This window comes from Mustela erminea, chromosome 6 (assembly GCF_009829155.1).
Source record: "Mustela erminea isolate mMusErm1 chromosome 6, mMusErm1.Pri, whole genome shotgun sequence".
Lineage (NCBI taxonomy): Eukaryota > Metazoa > Chordata > Mammalia > Carnivora > Mustelidae > Mustela > Mustela erminea.
This window is the reverse complement of record NC_045619.1, coordinates 5,377,720-5,400,133: the sequence shown is the minus strand read 5'-3', so window position 1 is coordinate 5,400,133 and position 22,414 is coordinate 5,377,720. Positions and strand designations below refer to the sequence as shown.

The following is a 22,414-nucleotide window of genomic DNA, read 5'->3' as shown; positions in this document are numbered from 1 at the left end:
GCCAGATATTAACACACTATGAACTTGATACAATCAGAAGAGTGTAGCTTGGTCTAGGAACATGCAAGGACATCAGTGGCCACCTGCTTAGATTGTTAGTGGACGGGAAATAGGCCTCTAGCTGTGGCCGAGCCATGATACCTCTAAAGCAGTATGGAACGGTGTGGTTGACTCCAAGACAGCTTTGGCTCAGAGTGACCTTGTAAGCAAGAAAGAACATCCAAGTTTCAGAAAGGAAATTTTTTTCTTCTCTCCTGACCCATCCACTTTAAACCACGGTCCTCCTGGGTTTCCACCTTGGCCAAGGGAGACAGTCCTTCCAGTACCTTGGGAAATACACAAGGTGAGCTCATGGAACTACAATCATTACAGAATTATTGACAAAATTAACAAGATTTTACAAAATTGGCAACAGTTTGGATGCCTGATAGTAGGGAAACAGTTAAATACGATATGATATTTCTTTTTTTAAGATTTTATTTATGTATTTGAGAGACAGCGTGCAAGGACCATTTGGGGGCAGAGCAGAGGGAGAGGGAGGAAGACTGGCGAGCAGATGCCGTGCTGAGCGCGGAGCCCAATGCGGGACTTGGTCTCACGACCCTGAGATCATGATCTGAGCTGAAATCAAGAGTCAGGCATTTAACAGACTGAGCCACCCATGTGCCCCAAGATTTGATAGTTCTATAGGATGGATTACAGTGTAGTTATATAGAATCTTTCAAGGAATAATTTAATAATATAATAAAATTTTTGTGATGTACTAAGTGGAAAAGGATCCAAAAAATGGTCCAAATGATTGTGATACACACATGTGTGCACATACACGCAAGTATTAATGCTTGTTCTCTGGATGGAGAGGGAAGGGCAGCAAAGTCAGGAGGGTAACTGGAGCTCCCAAGCTGGGAGGGTCAGGGGTCCTGAGCTCCGGGGCTTGGGACAGTCTGGTGAGTGATGCTGAGGACAGCCTGGTGGGGAATCCTGCTCAGTGGGACAGCCTGGGCCGTGAGTCGGACCCCTGCTATTATCTAACTCCCAGAGCCCCGAGGGGCGGGGGGCACCTGTGCTGGGACACACATGACACGCGCGCTGCCCTCGCAGAGAATGAATGCTCAGTGCACAGCCATGAGTACTGTCCTGAGTCTTTCACGAACACTCGTGGGATGTCTGGTATGTGCCAGGCGCTCGTCTTAATACTGGGGAGGCGGAGGTAGGAAGTAATCCTTAATAAGGTCTCTACCCAGGGGGAGTCTCCGGAAGGAAGAGAGAGACCAGGGCCAAGCTCACCTGAGAGCAGATTCTAAGCAGGCTGTGTGCTCTCAGAAGGGGACACCATGCCATGGACACAACTGGTCTCCCCAAGGAGAGGACAACTGAGCTGGGAGGCCAAGGAAGTGCCGGTGTAAGTCAGCTGAAAACCCAGAGCCTGAGGCCATATTCAAGGCCATGTTCAAGGCCTCCGGCCTGCAAAGTCAGCTCTTCCCACAGGCCCTGAGCTGCAGCCCGAGGTGGCCCCATCCTCTCCCAGGCCAGGAGGTGGGAGGCCAGGGGTCACACACACACGGGCACTTGCCAATGAGAAAAGAGGTAACACAATTTCCTGTCCAGACACACCAGAGTGCGGGTAACCGGATCTTCTCACGAAGGGGGTTTTGCTGCCAGTTAGAAATCGTCTTTGGCCTCCTGCAAAAGTAATTACTGTGTTTTCACTGCAGAAAACTTAGAAACGACAAAAACGCTACAAAGAATAAACAGAGATCGCAGCTCTTGCTGCTCCCTGAGCCACCACGGCCATCGCCTCGGTGACCAGGGTGCACTGCTGCCCCTGCGGACAGGCTGCTCCCACTTCACACCACGCCGCCCAGAGCACTCCCCGCCTCCCTGGCCTGGCAAGGGCAGAGGCTCCTGGCTCTTCCATCGGGGCACACGGGCGGAATCTGTCAGGCGCCCCCGTTCTGGTTCTCATCCTGCTTTTGAACAAAGCCGCTCAGCCACCGCCAGCCTCGCTCCGAGTGACTAAAGACGCCAGCGAAGAACAGATGGCTCTTGGTCTGGCGCTTTTGTGTCCCTGGCACTTCTCACGTGATCATTATATCTGAATGGGGGGAAATGGTGCTTTTTCTATAACTAGAAGGAATGTTTCTCCTAATCAGAAAGGACACCACTATCTTCCGATGTAAATGTCACTTTCCGCTACTAACTAGGCTTTCCATAAAAGGCACCTTCGGGATGGGAATGACAGCAGGGACGCGGAGAGCCACGTCGTGCACCCACCTTCGTCCGCACTGTTATCTGGCACGGGCGCCTTGGGGCCTGCACGCTCTCATCTAACACCGCTATACACACTGGGCTGTTCTGGGTACTTAAAACACACACACAAAAAGAAGTGGAATCTTATACACCATAGGTCTGACCCGGCTGGAGCATTTCTGTTTTGAAGGAATTTTCTCTCATCTACTCAAGGGCATCCGTGGAGCCTGGTTTTACCAAAACAACTGTCCCTCCCGATGTTGCAAGGAAACGCGGACCACCCCGGCCAAGAAGGAAATTCCTCGTCCCCTTTGTGATTTTATAATGTTGGCAAAATATGTAAAAGAAACCATGTCCCAATATGGGAAGTATAGAATCATCACAGAGCCTATGGGTAACACAGAGTGCTCTTCAGCTTCAAACGTGTCCATCGATCTCAGTTAGTATAAAGCAAGTCCGAGTTTAGTAAAAAGCAAGCAATGTACACTTGTGGTTCTAAGTCCTGCCGTTGCAAGGAATCGCCCAAGAGGCTGCTCTTTGTGGGTGGGGGTCAGAGGGAGGTGGTCTGGGTGGAGGTCAGAGGGAGGAGGCCTGGGTGGGGTGTGGTCAGATGGAGGCAGCTTGGGTGGGGGGTGGTTAGAGGGAGGAGGTCTAGGGTAGGGAGCGGTCAGACAGTGGCGAGCACGGGCCTGTGCGGAACTCATCTGGAGCGCGTGCCTTCCGCCCAGCTCCGGGGCTCCTCTCCCTCTTGCGCCCGAGGTCTTGGACGCTGCCTGTGGCTCTGACTGGGGTTTCTCCCAGCGCACGCAGCTTGAGAGCCGGGGAGAGCCCTGCAGGCCCAGTGCTGGGATCCCCGTACCATGTCCCATCATCCCTGGTCAGGCCAGACCTGCCATCTCTGGTGCCTCACACCAGCACAAGAAGAAGGGGTCCACCTGCCTGGCTCAGGCTGGACCACAGCTCGAGGCAGTGGCCCCATTAATCCAGGTTCACCACACTAGAGGGAGCGCAGGGTACGGGGGCCACACTGGTCAGGCCTAGGGCGTTGGGCCTGGAGGGCGAGGACAGTCTCCCATCAACTGAGGGCTTTGGGGTTAGCCGGAGCCAAATGGGAGTTGAGCTCGGCCTTTTTCTTGTGACCTTGAGCAGGACAAAACACCCGTCTCTGCCTCATTTTCCTCCCAGGGATAAAGCAGGGATGAAAAAACAAAACCATCTCAAAAGATGGGCCTGCGATTTCAACAAAACGACACGTGCATGCTTGGCCCCACACCTGGCACACGTGGGCAGCCATTCTTGCTGCTGCTGCTCCTGGGGGCTGTGATTCCAGACATTTCTGCCTGAGTCTGACAGACCCGGGTTTGCGTTCCGGCTCCTGGTTAATACTGTTTCTACCGTGCGGCATCACGGAGGCATTCTGGTTAAGCCACCTGCCAGGGAGGTGGAAGCCAGGTCTGAGATGTGGTCACACACCCCACGAGCCTGGGCAGGAGCCCAGCGACACTGTGGGCACTCCACAGAGTCCTGGTCTCCTGACCAGCTGCCCCAGGCTCCGATTCAGCACGGCTGAGCCACAGCCCTGGGGCTGGTGCCTTCAAGCAAGTTGCTTCGTTTCTCTGGGTGTAGGTCCTCCATCTGTAAAGCAGTGATAGCCACAGCAGTGCAAGAGAACTGCCCTGTAAGAATCGTCCAGAAGGCAGGCATAATCAGGGACCACACCATCCATTTCAGGAAGGCACCGTACCGACCTGTTTGAGACAAAGGTGGTGGGGGAAGCTCCAAGGGAGAAGCTTGCAGACCTAACCCACATCTGACCAAACCAAGGGGAGCGAGGGAGGGAGGAGGCCCCGAGGAGAGGGTTATACTGGCCACAAGAGCCAGCTGCAGGTAGGGTGTGCTCCAGAAGGATTCACTGAACCTGGGAGGTTGTTAGCTCACATGCCATCGTACTCTTCTTCCAACAGCTGGAAAAGGGAATGATTCCAGAAAAGAGGCTTCTAGCATCCTGTCAAGTTCTGTTCAGCCACGATCATGGCTGACTTATGAAATCAATTTGCCACTAAGTCATATCCCAAACAACTTTTCTAGATAACGGGAAGAGAGAACACAATAGGGAAGAGGGGGATTGAAGTGTCAAATAATCCAGTCGGGTAGGAAACGGAGGTACATGTCCATTGTTTCCTGTGGAATACTGCATTCAAGGCCTGATCGCTTCCATTCGCCCTGTGACCATATCCTTTGCCGTGTGACTCTGGGGTTCCTCGGACTGAAGAAGCTGGGAATATGGCTTTGGATTCAGCTGTGTGACTTGCTTTGGGCAAGGGAAGGTTAGCAAGTGTAACAGGAACAAAGAATATAAAAAGTTCTTGCATGAGGGGGCAAACCCTCCTGTGTGTGGCGGCGGGGTGGGGCCTTGAGAACAGGACCTGGGCACAGCTCTGGTTTGAGCAGGAGGTGAGAACACAGCAGAGATGTCCCAGTCAGGTCCCCTGAGCTGGGCCACCCTGGATCAGCCACCGTACAGATGCAAAAATGGAATATGCGCTCATTGTCATGGAGGTTTTGCGGTTGTTTGTTACCTGGCGTAACTAATATAGTTCTGAATGTCTAGTTAGCAAGAGAGAAAAAGGGGTGAGCTCGAAGTACAGAGAAAAGAAGGAAGCTGTTTGGCGCCAATGGTTTTCTGGCTGTTGGTGTTCACTGACGGTGGGCATTTTGCTTGGGAACTTTGTGACCCTCCTCGTGTGGGTGGCCAAGGTGGCAGTCATGTGGCCGGGAGGGAAAGGCCAGCCAGCATGGTCTGGCGAGTCCATTTCAGCTGTCAGATTAGAAACACATCGGTATATTCATGTAACTATTATGAAGGTTAAAATTAGTTAATCAGATCACATGATTCTTCCACTAAGTTTTGTTCTGAATACTTGGGGAAAAATTATATACTTTTTCTATCATTCCTTACAGGAGAAAAAAAAAAATCCTAAAACTTCACACAGAATAAGAACACAGCAGGTAGCAAAACTCCTAATTAGAAATACTCAGTAAAGAGCTCCTCCACTTCCTTTTCAAGAACATGATAATTACTTCTAAGAATTGAAAAATTGCTTCATTTGATCAAATATTTTGATTAGCAAAGAAATTAATTGTACTGTATCTCCATTTGTATTTACAGTGAATAAATGAATGTTAAAAATAACAACAGCAGCAAAACTGCCTGTCAAAAAACCAAAAACCAAAAAGGATAGGACATAAAAAATCCAGACAAAAATAAAGGAGAAGCTCTGTGTGCCAGCGCAAGGGCACAGACCCTCACCACCCGATCGAGAGCCCCCCGCACATCCTCCGACAGTGCATTCGTGTCTATTAGGGGGTCCCAAGAACTGTGCCATGAGCGGATTGGTGCCGATAGCCCAGTGCGCTGTTTGCAGAAGTCGGGGAGCGATGCTAGAATTCCAGGCAGAATCCAGGTTTCCCGGGGGCGTGACCACGGTCTGGACCTGAGGTCTCTCCGTGCAAGAATTCTTTCTGGGCAATGCACAAGGGTCCGTCCAAAGATCCTTCCCATGGAAAGGTACAATCAAGATGAGCTCTTAGTCTGCAGAGCTGGGCTTTGAGAGGTCAGGACGCAGCTGAAGTTGGTCCCCAGGCTACTCTCCTGCAAACTGACGATAGCGCTTAAGACGGACTGATGGCAAAGCTATGCTCTTCCCACCTTACCCCGACTCCAGTCCCCTACTCCATGTGTGAGAATCCAAGCCCCTACCCATAATAGGGAGGTGACGACTCATACATGTGATGAGGGTCTACCTACTGTGTATCAGGCACTGACTCAGACCCCGGGAACAGAGCAGGGGATGGCAGACAGGTCTCCCGCCCTGGAGGAGCAGAAGCTTTTGGAGACGGCTGAGGAAGCAAGCAGTGGGGAGGGCTGCCCTGGGCCTGCCTCCCGGGGCCCTCCCTCAACTGGCCTCATTCCCACCCAAGCCATGCCAGTCATGCCCACAGGGAGAGGTTTTCCCCTCCTGGGTCCCCGCACACAGGGTCTCCGCACACCGGGTCGCCACGCCCAGGAAACCCCATCTCCCGACACCCAGACTTGGCGCGAGCTCATCAAAACTGCCTGCACTCCTCTTGGCCCTGATGATGCAGAACAATTCTCCTCTTTCTCTGGTTCCAAGCTCACTTCCATCACACAGCTCACAAAGGATCTGTCCGGATGCTTTTGCAAACGCCCAATTCACAAACCCTTTGGTAGCGTGAAATTGCCATAAAACGCGGAGAAATAAAGCAAACATTTGAGCCACCCCTTCGACCCTTTAATGATTCAATAAACTCATGGCTGAAGTCATTTATGAAACTATTAAAATAAATTCTTCCACTCAAATAAATTCCACACCATATAATCACATCATTACTAAACATTAAACATTAAACACACGCTCACTGAAGTAAGAGAGGATAAAAAAAATAAATAAAGAACGCAAACATTTCGGGTTTGCTCTGTTTGGGACCATGCAAAGCTCTTTCTGCACTGACACACTTAATCCAAGTAACAGCCCCACAGAGCGGACGTGAGGATGGCTCCCAGCCGCCACGTAGGCCTCCAAGAGCACCGGCCTGCTGGGGCTGGACCTCTGTTTGCTCAACCACAAAATATGGATTATGTAGAACCCACACCTTCAAAGGCTTTTAGGAGGTTGGCTGAGTTAATGTACGTAGGGGCTTAGAGCAGCGCCTGGCTCCAGTGTGTGCACCATCAAGGGGGGTGGGAGGAGGGGCTGGGGGTATGTGGGACTTGCTCCTTCATCTTAATCTCTCAGAATAGACCATCCAAATTCAGGCCTCATTAAAAGGCAAGAGATGGAACATTCTGGATTGCATGCCAGTGGTCACAGACATTTTGCCGGAGTAGGAGGTACTCCCAGGGAGCTGTATGTCTGTACGGCCTGCCCAGCCCACCTCCCCCAACCCTGGGGTGGGCCCAGCACCTGGCACACATTCTTATCCACATTTCCTGAACGTGGCAAGTTAAGATTCTTTCAATGGAATGGGGCATCTAAAGCCAGAACATGGAGAGCTCACATACAAGTTAGACACCTAGGCATAGGACAATAGCCAAGATATGAGCACCATCTGTATTTTGGATTTTCTCTGCAAGACATATTTGGGACAATGACTTACTGGGCTGACTCCAGGCTTCCTGTTATGGTCATGACCTTGTAAAATCAATGTTCAACTCGGGTCTTAATTGATGCCAAAACAGCAATTAAATTAGTCTGTCGTGACTCTGGAGGGACAAATAGACTCTGGAGGGGCCTGCCTGCACTGACCGGGCCACAGCCCATTTATTTGGAACATCTAGGTAGCATCCCCCTGGGACTGGGCATCAGGAAAGGAGGCCAACTCAGATTGGAGAGGACATGCTTGTGGAAGTGCTTTTGAGAACACCAGGCCGAGGGACAGACCCAGGCTGGAGCATCGGAGGAGCTGGGACAGGGAGGTGGACCACACCAAGGAGCCCAGGATGTATGGGTTCAAGAAAAATCAATTCACTCAAATTCATAGTAACTACTTTACTAGAAATTCAGAATTGTGATTTCTTCCAAACCTCACTGACTGGACACGATCACTTTATGGTCTGCCTGAAACAGTTGTTTGAAAAGGGGTCCCTCAGATGGAGAAGGAGGGGCAATGTGACCCCCCCCCCCGCCCACCAGGTGGAAGCCAGTCTGGCATGGCCCCCTTCACATTTCTGCCAGTGGCATCAGAAACCAGGCCATGCTCCCTTTGGGGGCCATGCCTGTCCTGCTTCCAGCGGTGTCCTACCTGGCAGCTGCTAGGGCAGAAGGCACCCAGCCCCTGGTTCCCCCAAGGAGCCTCCAGACTCAGGTGCCGCCCAGGATGCGTCAGGGGAGGAACTGTAACAGATGCGGATCTGGGAGTTTTTAACCTTGAAAGAGTGACTCTGCATATGCTAAATGGTAATCAAGCTTAGCAGGTTGTACACCTAATTCTTCATCTCCTGGGACAATGTTATTTTTGGTCTGTGGCTTTTATCACTACAGTTGACTTTAAGTGGGCTGTCTGTATTAGTGCAAATACCAGGTCAGCACTAGGACTGGTGCAGATGCCAATGTTCAGAAGAAAGAGGCACTTGCTTGTGCCAAGGTACCAGTGGTCTCCACCGGTAGGGGAGCCAGCTTCCCAAACTCAAAGGCCCAGAGAGGGGAGGTGGGTGGGTCTGGTCTGCCTGGTTCCCATGAGGTGCTACTGATATTCAAGGTTATGTGTGATAACATTCCTCTTCCTTCAGCTGAGGCACGGTGAGGCCAACAGGCCCTCCCTCTGGCCAATCACCAAGGCCACCCCCGGTGTTCAAATTGGCCTGAGCTGCTCCTTCACAACCTGCCACGTCTCTAAGACAACTAGTAAATGTTGGTTAGCAAGTGGAGAGAGAGTGAAATTTAGAGGAAACATTTAAAAATCCCTGAAATAATATCGAGAGAACTTAGCCTTTCTTGCCATCAGGAGCAGGAGTAAGTAACAGAAATAATAATCTTAATAATTTACCTAACTCATCCCTAACAATCTTAGAGCTCTTTCCTGAAAAGGGAATGCCCCCATTTTTTATCCACTCATTAAAAATACATGGACACCATTATATTTACAATAAAAAGGAAGATGAATCAAAGTAACACTGTTGGGAACTGATATAAATACAACATTCATGAAAGAGGACAAACATTTTGATGTGCTTTACGGTTCCTTCTGCAGTTAAAAACTACAGTCTTAAATTCTCCCCCGAAACACCCGTCTTCCGATTATTTAACATCTCACTGCATGACTTTAAGGACCATATATTATAAACACAAAGTAAGCGAAGAGCTCATTGGCTCTCTGTGCACTACGATGTGACAAAATAATTACTCTGCCTTAAATAAGTATGCGTTTTGTTAAAAAAAATTCCATTATTTCCATGGTAATAAAGTAGAGAGATTTTGTATGGGTTTCTAGTATGTCTTTTAAAAATTCTATTTCTGCTCTAAGCGGTATTTTTATATTCACGGAAGATACTGAAAAGAAATGTTAAAAGACTTAAAAGAAATGTTAAGCAGGAACGATTCTCAAAAAACAAGGTGATCCGCTCTATTTTGCACACAGCATTTTGAATGTAAACTGTTTTTCCCAGAAATGAAAAAGAGGTGTTTGCTGAGGAGGGAAATTCAGGTAATGTTTTCACCTGGTTTGTGGGCGTCTTGTGGGAAAGGTACGAACGTTGTCACTCGGAAATTGTCCTTTGTCTTCTTTTTCGCTAAGCCACTGGGTAGGATTTTGGTTTCCGTGCTCCATTCCGCGCCTTTGATGCCGCCCAGGTTCGTGTCGCTCATCTGGCAGGAGCGAGGAAACAACTTGCTGACGGGTCCCCTTTCTTGCCCAGCTCGCCAGCCTCTGAGCCCACAGGAAATCCCAAGCGTGGCTCTCAAAGCCAAGTGTGCGGCACGAGAATGGTGTGGCGCCCCGGGGCCCGAGCTTGGTCCCGGGGTGTTGACCGGCCCTGGCCCCAGGCCCCTGACCCGTACTCTGAGCCTCGCTTCTTTGAAGCGGCCGCAGGAGCCAGGAGGGGACCCCGCGCCGCGTCCCAGGCTTCGCAGTGAAGGCAGCATCTGTTCTGAGACGTGCTCACGTGATTTTCACATGTCATGTGTGACAGGCATATGAGACGGGAGATCAGTACAAGTTTTGGAGGACAGATTGAGCAGGGTATCCGACAGAAGAAACGGATTGTGAGTAGGTGTAAAATTGTCATCTCTACTCTCTGCCTACTTTCAATCTACTCCAGGCCTTACGGAACGTGTTAACTACAATTCCAGTTGTTCCTTTTCCAAGAACGGATTGGGTTTGGGGAGGGATTATTCACAGTGAACCCACTTTGCAGGGAGCGGTGCCGGCTGTCTTAATTACATTTTGGTGATCTCCTTTTAATTACTTGCCTCCTGTGCGTCCCCTAGAGGGAAAGGATGACTGGTACCATATTTAACGCGCTTGGGGAGGGGGATGCATCAACTATCACCATTTTGTTACTTCTTTCCCTTCTATTAAAAACACCAGCCCAGAATTAAACTTCAGAAATCATCACGATAAAGACGGGCTCGACTCCGCTGCGGACCCTTCCCCGTTCTAGCCACTTCAACCAAGCTGACTCTCGTCCCTGCTCAGAAGTCTCAACGATCTCAAAGGGACTGAACTCTGGAGCCATGAACACAGGTCAGGGGTGGGGGTCTGCCCCTGCCATGCCTCCCCAGTCATCCACAGAGAGACAGGAAGAAGGCAAACCCCCATGTGGCCTGTCCTGACTCCAGTGGCCTCTGGGTGCCCCACATTGTGGCCCCACACCCTTGTGCCTCCATGTCTTCAGCTTAAAAGCCTTTGATGCCTGTCTTCCAGGCCAGCATACCTATAGCCAAGTAGAAGCTTCTTCATCAAGCCAGGAGGAGCAGGAGGAGAGCCAGAAGGTGGCTCCGGCGGTGCCATGAATGTCCCCGGTCCCAGCCCCTTCCGGCCCAGTGTGCTCACTTCTGTACCTAAGCATCTTTCCTCTTATCACTCACACTGCAATTAATCCGAAAACCTCACCCCAAGAAAAGTGCTTCCAGGGGTGAAGGAGACCCTGTGAAGGGAGTCAGGAGGTGAGAGGGAAGCAGGCGGGTGACATTGGAAGCTCCGCCCTCCGTCGGGTAGTTCTAGAGCAGGCAGAGGTGCTCACGATGACCCTTGAGGGTGGATGGCGTGACCATGCTGAGGCCGGAGCGCTGCCTCCTCGGCTGGCGGGCGGGCTGGCCCCTGGCCTCTGGGCCGCGGTGAGGACCCCAGGCGGTCAGGCACTAAGCCACTAGAAGGGTTTGGCTCCTACATGGAAGGGCTCACCAGAGGCATGCCAGCCGTGTGAGAAGGCCGAACACTGGAGGCACCTGCAGCGCCAGCGCCAGGAGACCGGCCCCATCCGTGAGCACGACGTTGTCCCAGCACGACCCCCTCCTCCCTCTTTCCTCCCTCTAGAAGACACAAAGCTGGGGCCGTTCCTGACTCTCATTCCCTCGCGTAGTGGATCAGTAAAGCCCGTCTGTCCACTTTCCAGATGTATCTAGAATGGAGCCACGCCAGCAGGAGCTGCCTCCCTGCTCTGGCCCCTGCCCCCACGGTCCCTTCTCCATATGGCTGCTACGGTGACTCTTCTAACGTGTAAGTCAGGTCTGACGCTCCTCCAAGCCCTTGCTTCTGTCTGTTACTCAGAGTCAAAGGCAATACAGTCTTTACCATGTCCCCAAGCGACAAGTTCGCCTGTCCCAGCCCGCCCTGATGGCATTTCCTTCTCTCAGGCCCAGGGCAGCCACACCTCGAGCTGATGGGACACCCTCCTGCTGAGGCCTTGGACTAGCTGTGCCCCCTGGCACCATCCCCTAGAGGTCACCTGCTCCCTCCCTCACCGCCTCTGGCTCTTGGTCCAGCCTTTCCAGATATGCTCTCCTTCTGTCCTGGCTTTATTTCTCTCGGCAGCATGTACTGGCATCTGACATAGGATACGCTTCTCATCTCTTGCCCCCTGCACACACACCCCACCCCACCACAGAATGCAAGCGCCTGGAAGGCAGGGCCCATGTCAGTTTGGTTCCCTGCTGACCCAGCACCAGGTCAGTGCTGGCCCACGGGAAACGCTGGTGGATGGAGTGGGCGAATCCACACATGGGATGGCACACATCAAAGGCAATCCGCGTTCTAGAGAAAAATCAATGAAGAGGAAGATGCCAGGTTCAGCACCGGAAGTGAAGAGCAGGACAGACCCTGCAGTGGTGGTGGTGGGGGGTGTCCTGGAGGGGAGGCGGGGTGAGAGAGCGAGACCTCGCCCCTCCTACCCACAGTCTGCGAACAACGCCCAGGCTTGTCTAGGAAATCGAAGGGTGACCAGGAGCTAAGAGGAAGCAGCCACTCTGGAAAATAGCATGGAGGTTCCTCCAAAAGTTCAACATAGAGCTACCCTACAGCCCAGCAATGGCACTACTAGAAACTAGATACCTACCCCGAAGATACAAAGGTAGTGATCTGAAGGAGCACCTGCACTCCGGTGTTTAGAGCAGCAGTGTCCACAGTAGCCAGACTGTTTGGAAGAGCCCAGATGTCCACCGACAGATGAAGGGGTACAGAAGATGTCGTGTATGTATACAATGGAGTACCACCACTCAGCCATCAGAAAGGATGAAATCTTGCCATTTGCAACGATGTGGATGGAACTAGAGGGCATCACGCTAAGCGAAATAAGTTAATCGAAGAAAAGCAATCATCACATGATCTCACTCATATGTGGAATTTAAGAAATAAAACAGAGGATCCTACGGGGAGGGAGGGAAAAATAGAAAATAAAATAAGACAAAATCAGAGAGGGAAACAAACCACAAGAGACTCAATCATAGGAAACAAACTGAGGGCTGCTGGAGGGGAGGGGGTCGGGGGACGGGGTAACTGGGGGGCGGGCATTGAGGAGGGCACGTGACGTCAGGAGCACTGGGTGTTGTATATAATCGATGAATCACTGACCTCTACCTCCGAAACTAATAATACACTATATGTTAATTAATTGAATTTAAGTAAAAATGTTTTTAAAAAGAAGGTATATGACGGTAACAAGTTACAGTGGCCACTCTCCGAGGGGCAGAGCTGGGCTGCGAAGAGTTGATCTAAGGATCTCTCCTTTTAATGCTTTTGTCATTGTTCAATTTCCTCTCCGTGGGGGATATATGACTTTGACACAAATACAAAATGATTGTTTAAGAAAGTTTTTTAAGACTTGAGAAAATCTCTAGCAACCCCCAAATCAGTGGCATACACGCCCTGTCCTTGATCCCAACCCCAAAGATTCCTGTCTAGAAAACAGGATCAGAAGTAAATATACCAAAATTTTAACAGAGTTTGTCCCTGGGGATGACTTTAATTCTCTCCTTCAAAATTACTAGGATATTCCAAATCAAGTAAAATTGACATAAGCAACTTCTACAAATATTAGCTTAAAACACAGGAAACTATCAGTATTCAGTCATTTATGGCTCCAAGAATGGTTTCATATGATTCAACCCAACAGAAAAAAAATTATTTAAAAAAATACGGGACTCTTTTCAAGATCAGTGAAAGTATCATTCCTATCTCTTGACTTCAGTTATTTTATTTCTTTGGATTCTTTTCTTTAGGAAAGAATCCAAAATGCAGCAATGGCTGTACATGTGGAGTGTTCACGGCAGAGTAACTTGTAATGGCAAAAGCTGGATAAAAGTCTACACTTAAAAATCAGGGAATTGATGGAAAGCTTCATAGACCTTGGAACCCACATTTGGAAGACCTTTCAGTGACATGGTGCGATTTAATATGAAGGAGAAAAAAGCAAGATCCATTGTTTACATAGCCAGTGTTCTCTCCAATGTGTAAAAGAATATAGTACGTTTGCACACCTGTGTCCACCGCAGTGTTATACGTAACAGCTGGAATGAGGAAGCAAAGCCAGGATCCGGTGACAGATGAATGGAGAAGCAAAACATGGTGTGCCCCACCATGAAATGGTATTCAGACTTAGAAGGGAAGGAAATTCAGACACGTGCTACAACACGCGTGAACCTTGAGGGCATGAGGCTGAGTGAAATAAACCAGCCACAGAAAGAGAAACACTGTGTGCTTTCACGTACACGAGCAGTCAGAATCACAGGAAGTAGAACAGTGGTCGCCAGGGGCTGGGGCGCAGGGGTTACGGGGTGAGTTAGTGCCTACCGTTTGTTTTGCAAGATGGAGGAGGATGGTGTTGGTGGTCACACAGAGGAGCGAATGGATCCTAATACCCCTGAATTGTGCACTTAAAAATGACTTAAGATGGTAAACTTTATATTAAGAGTATTTTGCCGCAATAAAAGAATTGGGGAGAAATGCATTAAAAAGGGAGAAAAAAAGATGTCCAAGGCAGTGTGGCGCACTGAAAGGAGGCCAGCTCTGGAGCTGAAGCTGCCTGGTGTCCACCGCTGGGGGAGGAGGCCATATGGGAGCCTGACTTCCAGAGCCCGTCCATGTCCCCGGGATCCCACCCCCCGCTGGGGTCCCCTGGGGGGACCGGCACATGCACTGGCACGTGCACAGCGGGGCTGTTCTCTGCCAACACAACATCACACTGGGGTTTAGGGCCCTGCCTGCTTTTTTACGCTTTCCTGTTTGTTCCAAATGCATATGTATTTCTTCTTAAGTCAGGAGAAGGAGTATAATCATTGAAAACAGTGAGGGTCACCGTAAACAGAGAGAAAAGACAAGTCATGGGCCAGAAGGAGGTATTTGCCACCCTCATACCAACAAAGGACTAGAAACCCTTTCACAGACAACCAAACCTGAATGTCTCATCACAACAAAATGTGCAGCCTTCCTAATACTCAGAAGGGGAGACACGAAGACGTCTGACAATAGCACGGGTTGCCGGGGCGCTGGCGCGTTAGGAGCTCTCACGCGAGGCTGGCGGGAGCGGTAAAGCCACAGAGGCTGGCAGGATTGGTAAAGCCACAGAGATGGTCCCTGTAACCTCCCCACTCCTGACCCGATCCCACGCAGGGTAACTCCCAAGAATCACAAGGAGACAGACACAGAGGGCTGGCTGGTGCGTGGCTTGTCATGGAGAGGACTGCGAACCTACGCGGCCGTTAGCAGGAGGGGAGAACTGAACGGGGCGTGTCCACCTGACAGAATACATTCATTTCATGGGCTGACTTTATAGCAGCCGGGTAAGGGCACGAACGGAAGCCAGTGGAATAACATGGAAACATCTCGAACACAAGAGAGTAAACAAAAAAAACAAAACAAGACTCGAACACAAGATAGTAAACAAAAAATAAAACAAGACCCTATTGGTTAGGAATGCCTGTCTAAATAGCAAAGAAGAAAGAAGTCAGAGCCCCCACAGGAGACGGCACACTGAGGGGGCTGGCTGGAGTCAGGAGTGGCCAGCTTGTTCCCTGAGCAGCTCTACCGCCCCCTGTCGGGGTGACTGTGCACAAACCACAGGGTCCCCCGCTACAAAAAGGGATATTAACAGCACACACCCGGTAGCGCCTCAAAGGAAACGGGTTAACATCCGTAAAGCACCAGGAAGAGTGGTCCTCGGAAGGCACTCTTACACAGCATTTCCCATCGTTATTAGTACTCTAATGAACCTCACACCTTGAGCATGTTCATGCTCTTTGCTCTAGTCATCTACTTTTCAAGAACTTATCCTAGATCAGTGATCAAGGCTTTATGTACTTAGGTGTTCAACACACACAAAAGTGTGCAGCTGGAAATGACATTAAGTGGACATTGTAGTGTCCGGGGGGACACTACAATGTGCTGGAGGATAGGCCTGCTGTGATTTGACTGCTGCATTAGTTTTGGATTGTTCCCATGTTTATTTTCATCCCCCGGTCTGGATAGGCAGGGACTGTGGCACTTGTGTGTTGACATCCAGTACAGAATGGTGATCAAAGAAATCTGTGTTGGCTGAAACTAGATTGTGATTATTGCTAATGATGTTGGTCCATTCACATTTAGAGATCAAGAAACAGCCACAGAATAAACAATTTGTGCAGTCAGAAATGCAGTCCCAGGGAGGAGCAAGAGTCCTGAAGTCAGCCACACACCCTCTTCCAGGAAGCCCTCCCTGACTTCCCCAGCAATCTTTCCTGTGCTGAGCATGCTTCTGTTAAAGCCCACTGCTTCCATGTTTCCTCCACTTCTGACTTGGCTGGTACATGTCCCAGGGCCCAACATATGGTGGGTCCTCAACAGATGTCTCCCAAGTGGGTCCTAGTTTCCTCATTTCCAGCTCAGGGCCTAACATACTGCGGACTTCTCCTCTTTGGACACCAGATTATCTTTAGGGATCTAAGGTTCTCAAGAATTCTGAAACCCAACCAGATAAAAGCAAGCTCCCTAACTCCTAAGAAAAGAAAAGAGTTTTCAATAAAATATACATATTTACCTTCCCACATTCTATGTAGAATTTATACTGAATTTTCACTTGGAATTAACTAATCACATGAGGTGACTGCCAATTTATCTGGTGTGATTTTCATCAATTAACCATTCTGCAAAAACTACTTTCAGCCCACATTCAAAGAGAGATGCTTGCGTGCTGCGGACCTCCTTACCTCTTCAAAGAAGGAGCTGAAGTTCTGGAGAAAATATTTCCAATTTATAAGGGGGGTTAGATGAATTTTCAGTTTTCTCAGAAAATAATGATACTGGTTGTCTGTTAGTTTGTAACAGAAATCCTTAAGAACTTGTCCAAAATCTGAAGCTTTTACAAACCCAGTGTCCTCTTTATCCAATGCAGAAAACGCCTTAAAACAAGAGAGAAAAAGCAGATGCTACCGTCAAATGACTATTTCAAAAATATTTTTCTTAAGTATTGCTTTTCTGAATGCAAATGAAATCAAGTGTATTCAAGTACCCTGTGAATTCTACCTTACTAATAAAATGCACCATGATTGAGAGATGGGTGCACGTACGGCCCAGGCCAGGTGTGAGAGTTGCGTACCACAGAGCCAAGTCGCTTTGCTGGCTCCTCTTTGGATTCAGAGAGCCAGAGGGGTGAGGAGGAGCCCTCACCCCTTTCTGCAGGGGAAGCCACCTGAGCTCCAAGGAGGGCTGTCTGACAGAGGAGGAGAAACGCTCCCAGAGGGAAACCATATGCCTAAATTCTCCCTGTCACGACATCCTAGCTTCTTGGAGCATATGTACATTGTAACAGGGGCTCAGCTGCAAACCCACCACATTGGGGTGTGGGGCGGGGGTCTCAAGGTGGAGCGTGATGTTGGAGGTGGCGAGAAGGAGGAGTCAAGGGACCACCCTGTCCCCACTCCCACTCTGAGGCTTGCGCAGGGAGGCTGCTGCCCTTTCCCCACCCTGGGCCAGTGTCCACGTGGCCTCGCCTCCCCTGAAGGCCCCCGGGTCACGTGCCAGTGCCGGTTGGCTAGAGTCCACCCAGCGGTACAGTAGTCAGACTGAAAAAGTGCAAAAACGTGCTATAAAAAGAAAGCACTTTTTTCCCCCATCTGTCGAAACAAAATCATTCATTTTTATTGCACTAGGAAATCTGTATCAAGTGGTAGGTTAAGATCTTTTTTTCTTAAGTAAGAATTTAATGTGCTTGCAGACCCAAAACCAAATTCCCTTGGGGTTAATTCTCATTCAGGGCTAATTAGGCACATCACATCCTATCAGCCCATGGGGGTGGTGATATATGTGTAACAAAATTAACCTTAAAATACCGTCTAGCTTCAAGTTCTCATTTTGCCTGTGGCAACAGGACAAAGCTGTGGGGAATGGAAAACCCTCGGACCGCTGGTTTGGAAGTAGACATTGAACCCAGCTCCGCTCCTTATGGGAAGACCTTAACCTCCCTGAGCTCAGTTTCCCTGGCAGACAAAGGAGGGACTCCGCAACTCATGTCATTCTGTCCTACACACCTGTCCATGTACCTGGCACACAGTGGATCTCCATTAAGGATCATGGACGCGAGTACAGTCAACTGAGCATTTGTGGGACCAGCGTTTCCCTGGGTCTGCGTGGCCTCCCCGCGTGTCCCCCCAGCCAGCCAAGCCACAGGATGGGTGGAAGTGTCAAAAGTGAAGAGGCTTAGAAGTCGATAAACTCTCTAGAAATATAAGGTATTGTGTCATTTCAGAAAAAAGACGCATCGGATACAGGCCTCCAGTGATCTGCAGAGCTGTGTGAATGTGTGACTGTGACAGGTGTCCTCTCTAATGGCTGTCCTCGGACATCACCATTCCTTCTGCTATGCCTCCGATGCCCTCTCTCCCTCCAAGCCTTCTGCCACTCTCTTGGCCAGACACTCTCACTCTGTGGCTTAAAGCATCTCTTGCCTAAAGAGTGTTTCTTGTAAGTGAGAACCATGGTTTCCCCCCAAAAGTTCCATGGACCTCAGTTTGAGAAACACCCTGATAGATGTTAGTGATGCCCCTTTAAGTCAGAAGCGGGCAAAGCCATCCTGCAAATACATTTACTTGGCCTGGAGCATGCTTTTAAAAAATCTGGAATAAAATAAGACACACAAATCTCAACTCCTCATAGAGAACTCTCTAGATGTGAAAAGTGTCTGCTATCCAGTGTCTAGGTCAAGTTCGCTGACATTCCAGAACTTTCACAGGCTAGCTGGCCAGCACTTGCCTTTCCCCTGTTCTCTAGTCTCTTATGCCTGGACTCCAGAGCCTACCTGGCTCCCCTATGCTGAGAGGATTATTCACATGGGGGATTTAGTGGGCACAGTCCTAAGTTTTGGAGAGGGTCTGTAAGTCTGCCTACTGCAAGACTCCGCACCACATCGCAAAGGATGCTTTGGATCCATGGTTTCATTCAACTATAAGACCTGTCCTCTGCAGATGGCATTTTCTCTTCTTCCTACTGCTGCAGGGGAAACTGAGGTGTGGCTCAGTCTGGGGGACCAACAGCCCCCAGGGGCATGGCCCAAGCTCTATCTTCTGAGGACTCTAGCGTGGGCCACAGCATCATCCCCACCCACACCAGGGTTTGGCACACTCCACAGTGTCCGACAGATGTTAGCTATAAAATGTCACTATACTTGGGGGAGAGCCTTCCTGCTCCTCCCCTGGCTCCTGGTGGCCTTTGCTATGAGTCTTTGTGCCACAGCGGGGCTGCAGCCATCCTCCAAGGCTGCCTCCCATGATGGGCCCGGTGCTCGCAGGATGTGCTGAGCCTCTTTACCTGAGCCCTGTGTCCTCTGCCCTCCTGGCCTGGAACCCCTTGCCCTCCTTCCAGACACAGCACTTGCTGACCCCCGAGCATCTCTATGTCCGAGAGCACCTGCTGGGCACACTCATGGGAGCTTCCTGGAGAGCAAACATGGATACACATTTGCTCAAATACACAAGCTGCTGTTGAGCTGACCCGTCCGAGTTCTGATGCCCCATGAGGCTGAGGAGAGGCGCAGGGGTTCGGAAGGAGGGGAGGGCTGAGAGCCACTTTTCATGAATGGACATGAGCAGTGGCACTTCAGTTTCTAGAATAAAAGTACTTTGAGTCTGTTGTACCGTTGACAAAGCCACGTCGGAGGAGGCAACAACTTCCTGGATGTTCTTGACGATCTCCTCTGGGTCCAGTGTCGAGAAATTGACTGGCGTGTTTTCCTCTTTTTCTTTTGGCTGAGGCCTTGTTGGCTTGCTGCTCTCCACCGCTTTCAAGAAGTCAAGGTAATTGAAGGAGTTGTCATGCCAGCTGATTCCCCAACTTGTCCCAAAAGAAAGAAAAGAACACATTAATCACCAAAAAAACGCCCTATCACATATTCTTTCATCAAATAGCTGCTGAGAACAGAACAGTGAGCAGAATGTGAATTACATGAAGACAGTGTTCTCTGGCCCGTGGGCACATGCCTGCCAGTTGGCTCTGAAGTTGGACGGGCACCCACAGATACTGTCATAGAACAGAGTGGGGTGCAGGAGAGAAGGGAGGGCTGCTGGGGCCATGGACTGTCCTGCCCTGAGGCTCTGAGACTTGAAGTCTGGACAGTGGGGCTCAGGTTTCGGGGAGCAGAAGATGGGAAGAGAAGGCCGGGCTAAGGCACCTGATCCACTGACTGGGGCAAACGAATGTTCCTCAGCAGAGACATGACACTTGTAGGAGGTGATGTGAGGAGATACACCTGGCAGTGGGGCCAGGGACGGTCTGGAAGCAAAGCTGGGGGCATGGGAGCTCAGGACTGTGATCATCACAACCTCAGGTCGTGAGAGCTGGGCTGAGAAATGGCAGCGGGATGTGAAAAGAAGGGGAATATGTCGAAGACCGTGGACAGGCACAAAGGAACTGAGGAAAACAGATGCCAGATTCTTTTTCAAGACAGGAACTCGGTTGTCAAGCAGAAAGCACCCAAGAGATAGTTTTCCAGAACCTATAGAGCTTATATTTTCTCAAAGAGAAATTCTGAGGGCACGTCTCAGTGAGGACATGCCATGTGGAAACAGAGGCTCCTTCCTGCCCTCACCTCTGACATGGAAGAAAATACTTTTAAAGTCTAGAAGAATATATTGTGAGAGAAAAATCCCAAAGTTTCCTGAGAGCATAGAGAATATTTGAAGATGTAAGATAATTCAAAGTAAAGTTTGACCTTATTTAATAAAGTTCCCATTTTTGTCACTTAAACTCTCCGGGATCACTGTCACTCTGACACTGACACCCACGCTTTCTGTCAGGAGGGCAGAGTGTATGTCAAAGAAGCACAGTGTGGAATGTTGGTAAGCTGGAGAGAGAAGTTTCTAGAGATTCAGATATCTGCTTCTAAAGAAAACAAGCCAAGAGCTGTGCTTTTCCAACCCACAGCTGCAGAGCGGCCTTCCACAGGCCCTGCGTTGCTGGCTCACATGACGGAGACATGGAGGAAAAGGCTAATCAACTCTATTTCATCAGCAGGATAAATTGCCAACTTGGTATTAAAATTTAGTAATAAAATCAAATGCATATGCTAATCGCAGTATTATTTAGAAAAGTCTATTTTGGATCTGGAAACGAATAATCTACATATAATTACAAATAACAGAGATGTTTATCATCAAGAGGTCTTTGAGAAGAAACAAGCAACCAAGCGTTGGATTCTTATTAAGGTTTCAATTTGTAAAAAAGTTGATCACCCCTATTGAAAGGTGGACTACAGAAATCCCACAGTCTTTTTGTTGTTACTTAGAAAAGTATCAAGCCTAACTATGTTTTAACAAGACTCTCTCACAATCATTTAGTTAATTATTTATCTGGTGCTGTTTTTCTATGATTTATTCATTGAATGCATATGAATTCTCGTTCAGTTGGAAATACATTTAGTGAAAGGAGGTCCTGTTTAAGGAAGAAGAGAACGTATAGGCATTATTTTGGAGGAAATGATCCTTCTTTTCATCACACACACACACACACACACACACACACACACACAGGCACTGAACTTCTCTCAGTTCAAATACGATGGAGCAATGGCTTCAACATTTTAAGGAAAAATGATTTTCTCCCTAGGACTCTATGCTCAGACGGCTAGCAATCTGTCTGAAGGAGATTAAACCATTTTTTCAGACAAAGAACTCTGAAAATGTATTTCCTGCCCGCCTTTTCTTAGAAAGTCACTTCAGGAAGTACTCCAGCAAAGTAAGAATGTAAATTAGCAACAAAAAGGCATGTGGTGTGGGAAACAGGGGATCCAACCCTGTCAGGGAACAATAGGGACAGATCTGGGATAGGAAAATGGTCGGAGAGGTGCAGGCTGTAGGACAGAGGGCACCTGGGGAAACCCATGAGAATAGGAAGTGGATGGAAGGCTGGGGAAAGCTAAAGGTTGACAATGTTGAATTTTACCTGAGCCCGGTATTCCTAGAGAAAAGCTCTTTATATTTTTGGAAACAGCTTACACAAAGAACCACCTTTCCCCATACGACTTAGAAAAGATACATGGACACCAAGGCAGACACAGAGGTTCGGCGGTGCCATGGGGAAGAAAACTACTTTTCATTCATGACCTGGGCACTGAATGGTATTTACGTAGGCATAATTATGAAATTCTGGTTGATGGTTTTTGAGCTTCAGAATCAATCTATGAGTCAAGCACAAAAACCTGGGTATGGGTCCAGGACAGAAGGTTACATGTAACTATCTTCTCCCCAGAGTAAAACTGTGCCTGCCTGAAGATGGGACAAGCAAGGAGCAGAGGGACAGAGGCAGGAGGAGGACAGGGTGCTGATACTCACAGAAGTCAGAAGTGTCACTCTGCTCTGACAATAAGGAAAAAGCTGAACCACCTGAAAACCAATAGCTTTTCTTGTCCCATCAGAAAGCTGACATCACAGGGCAAAACATCACCCCTAAATCTGGAGGGATCTGGGCGAACACAGAGAATTACAGCCAAGGTGTGCTTTCCTGGATGAAATGCCTTCAGAGCCAGAAGCTAGAAGGAACATGTCAAGGACAGTGTGAGAAACGGGAGGAGGCTGTGTATGGACTGTGTGTGGTTGAGAAACTCGTGGGGACCTGTCTACATCTAGAAGTAGGAATGAAATTGGGGTGAAAAAGAGAAGGACTGAATGCCCCCCCCATTAGACATCAT

General features: G+C 49.3%; 1 protein-coding gene across 7 annotated transcripts in view; it reads right to left on the bottom strand.

The window, feature by feature from the left end:
• Positions 1 to 22,414, bottom strand: part of EFCAB6 (EF-hand calcium binding domain 6) — a 220,497-nt gene that overhangs the window by 21,060 nt on the left and 177,023 nt on the right. For all 7 annotated transcript variants that reach the window (XM_032346007.1, XM_032346009.1, XM_032346008.1 and 4 more), the window contains 2 exons: positions 19,368 to 19,563; positions 16,446 to 16,637 (listed from right to left, as the gene is read on the bottom strand). In XM_032346007.1, coding sequence (XP_032201898.1) covers positions 16,446 to 16,637; positions 19,368 to 19,563 — 388 coding nt within the window. The remainder of the gene's footprint in view (positions 1 to 16,445; positions 16,638 to 19,367; positions 19,564 to 22,414) is intronic.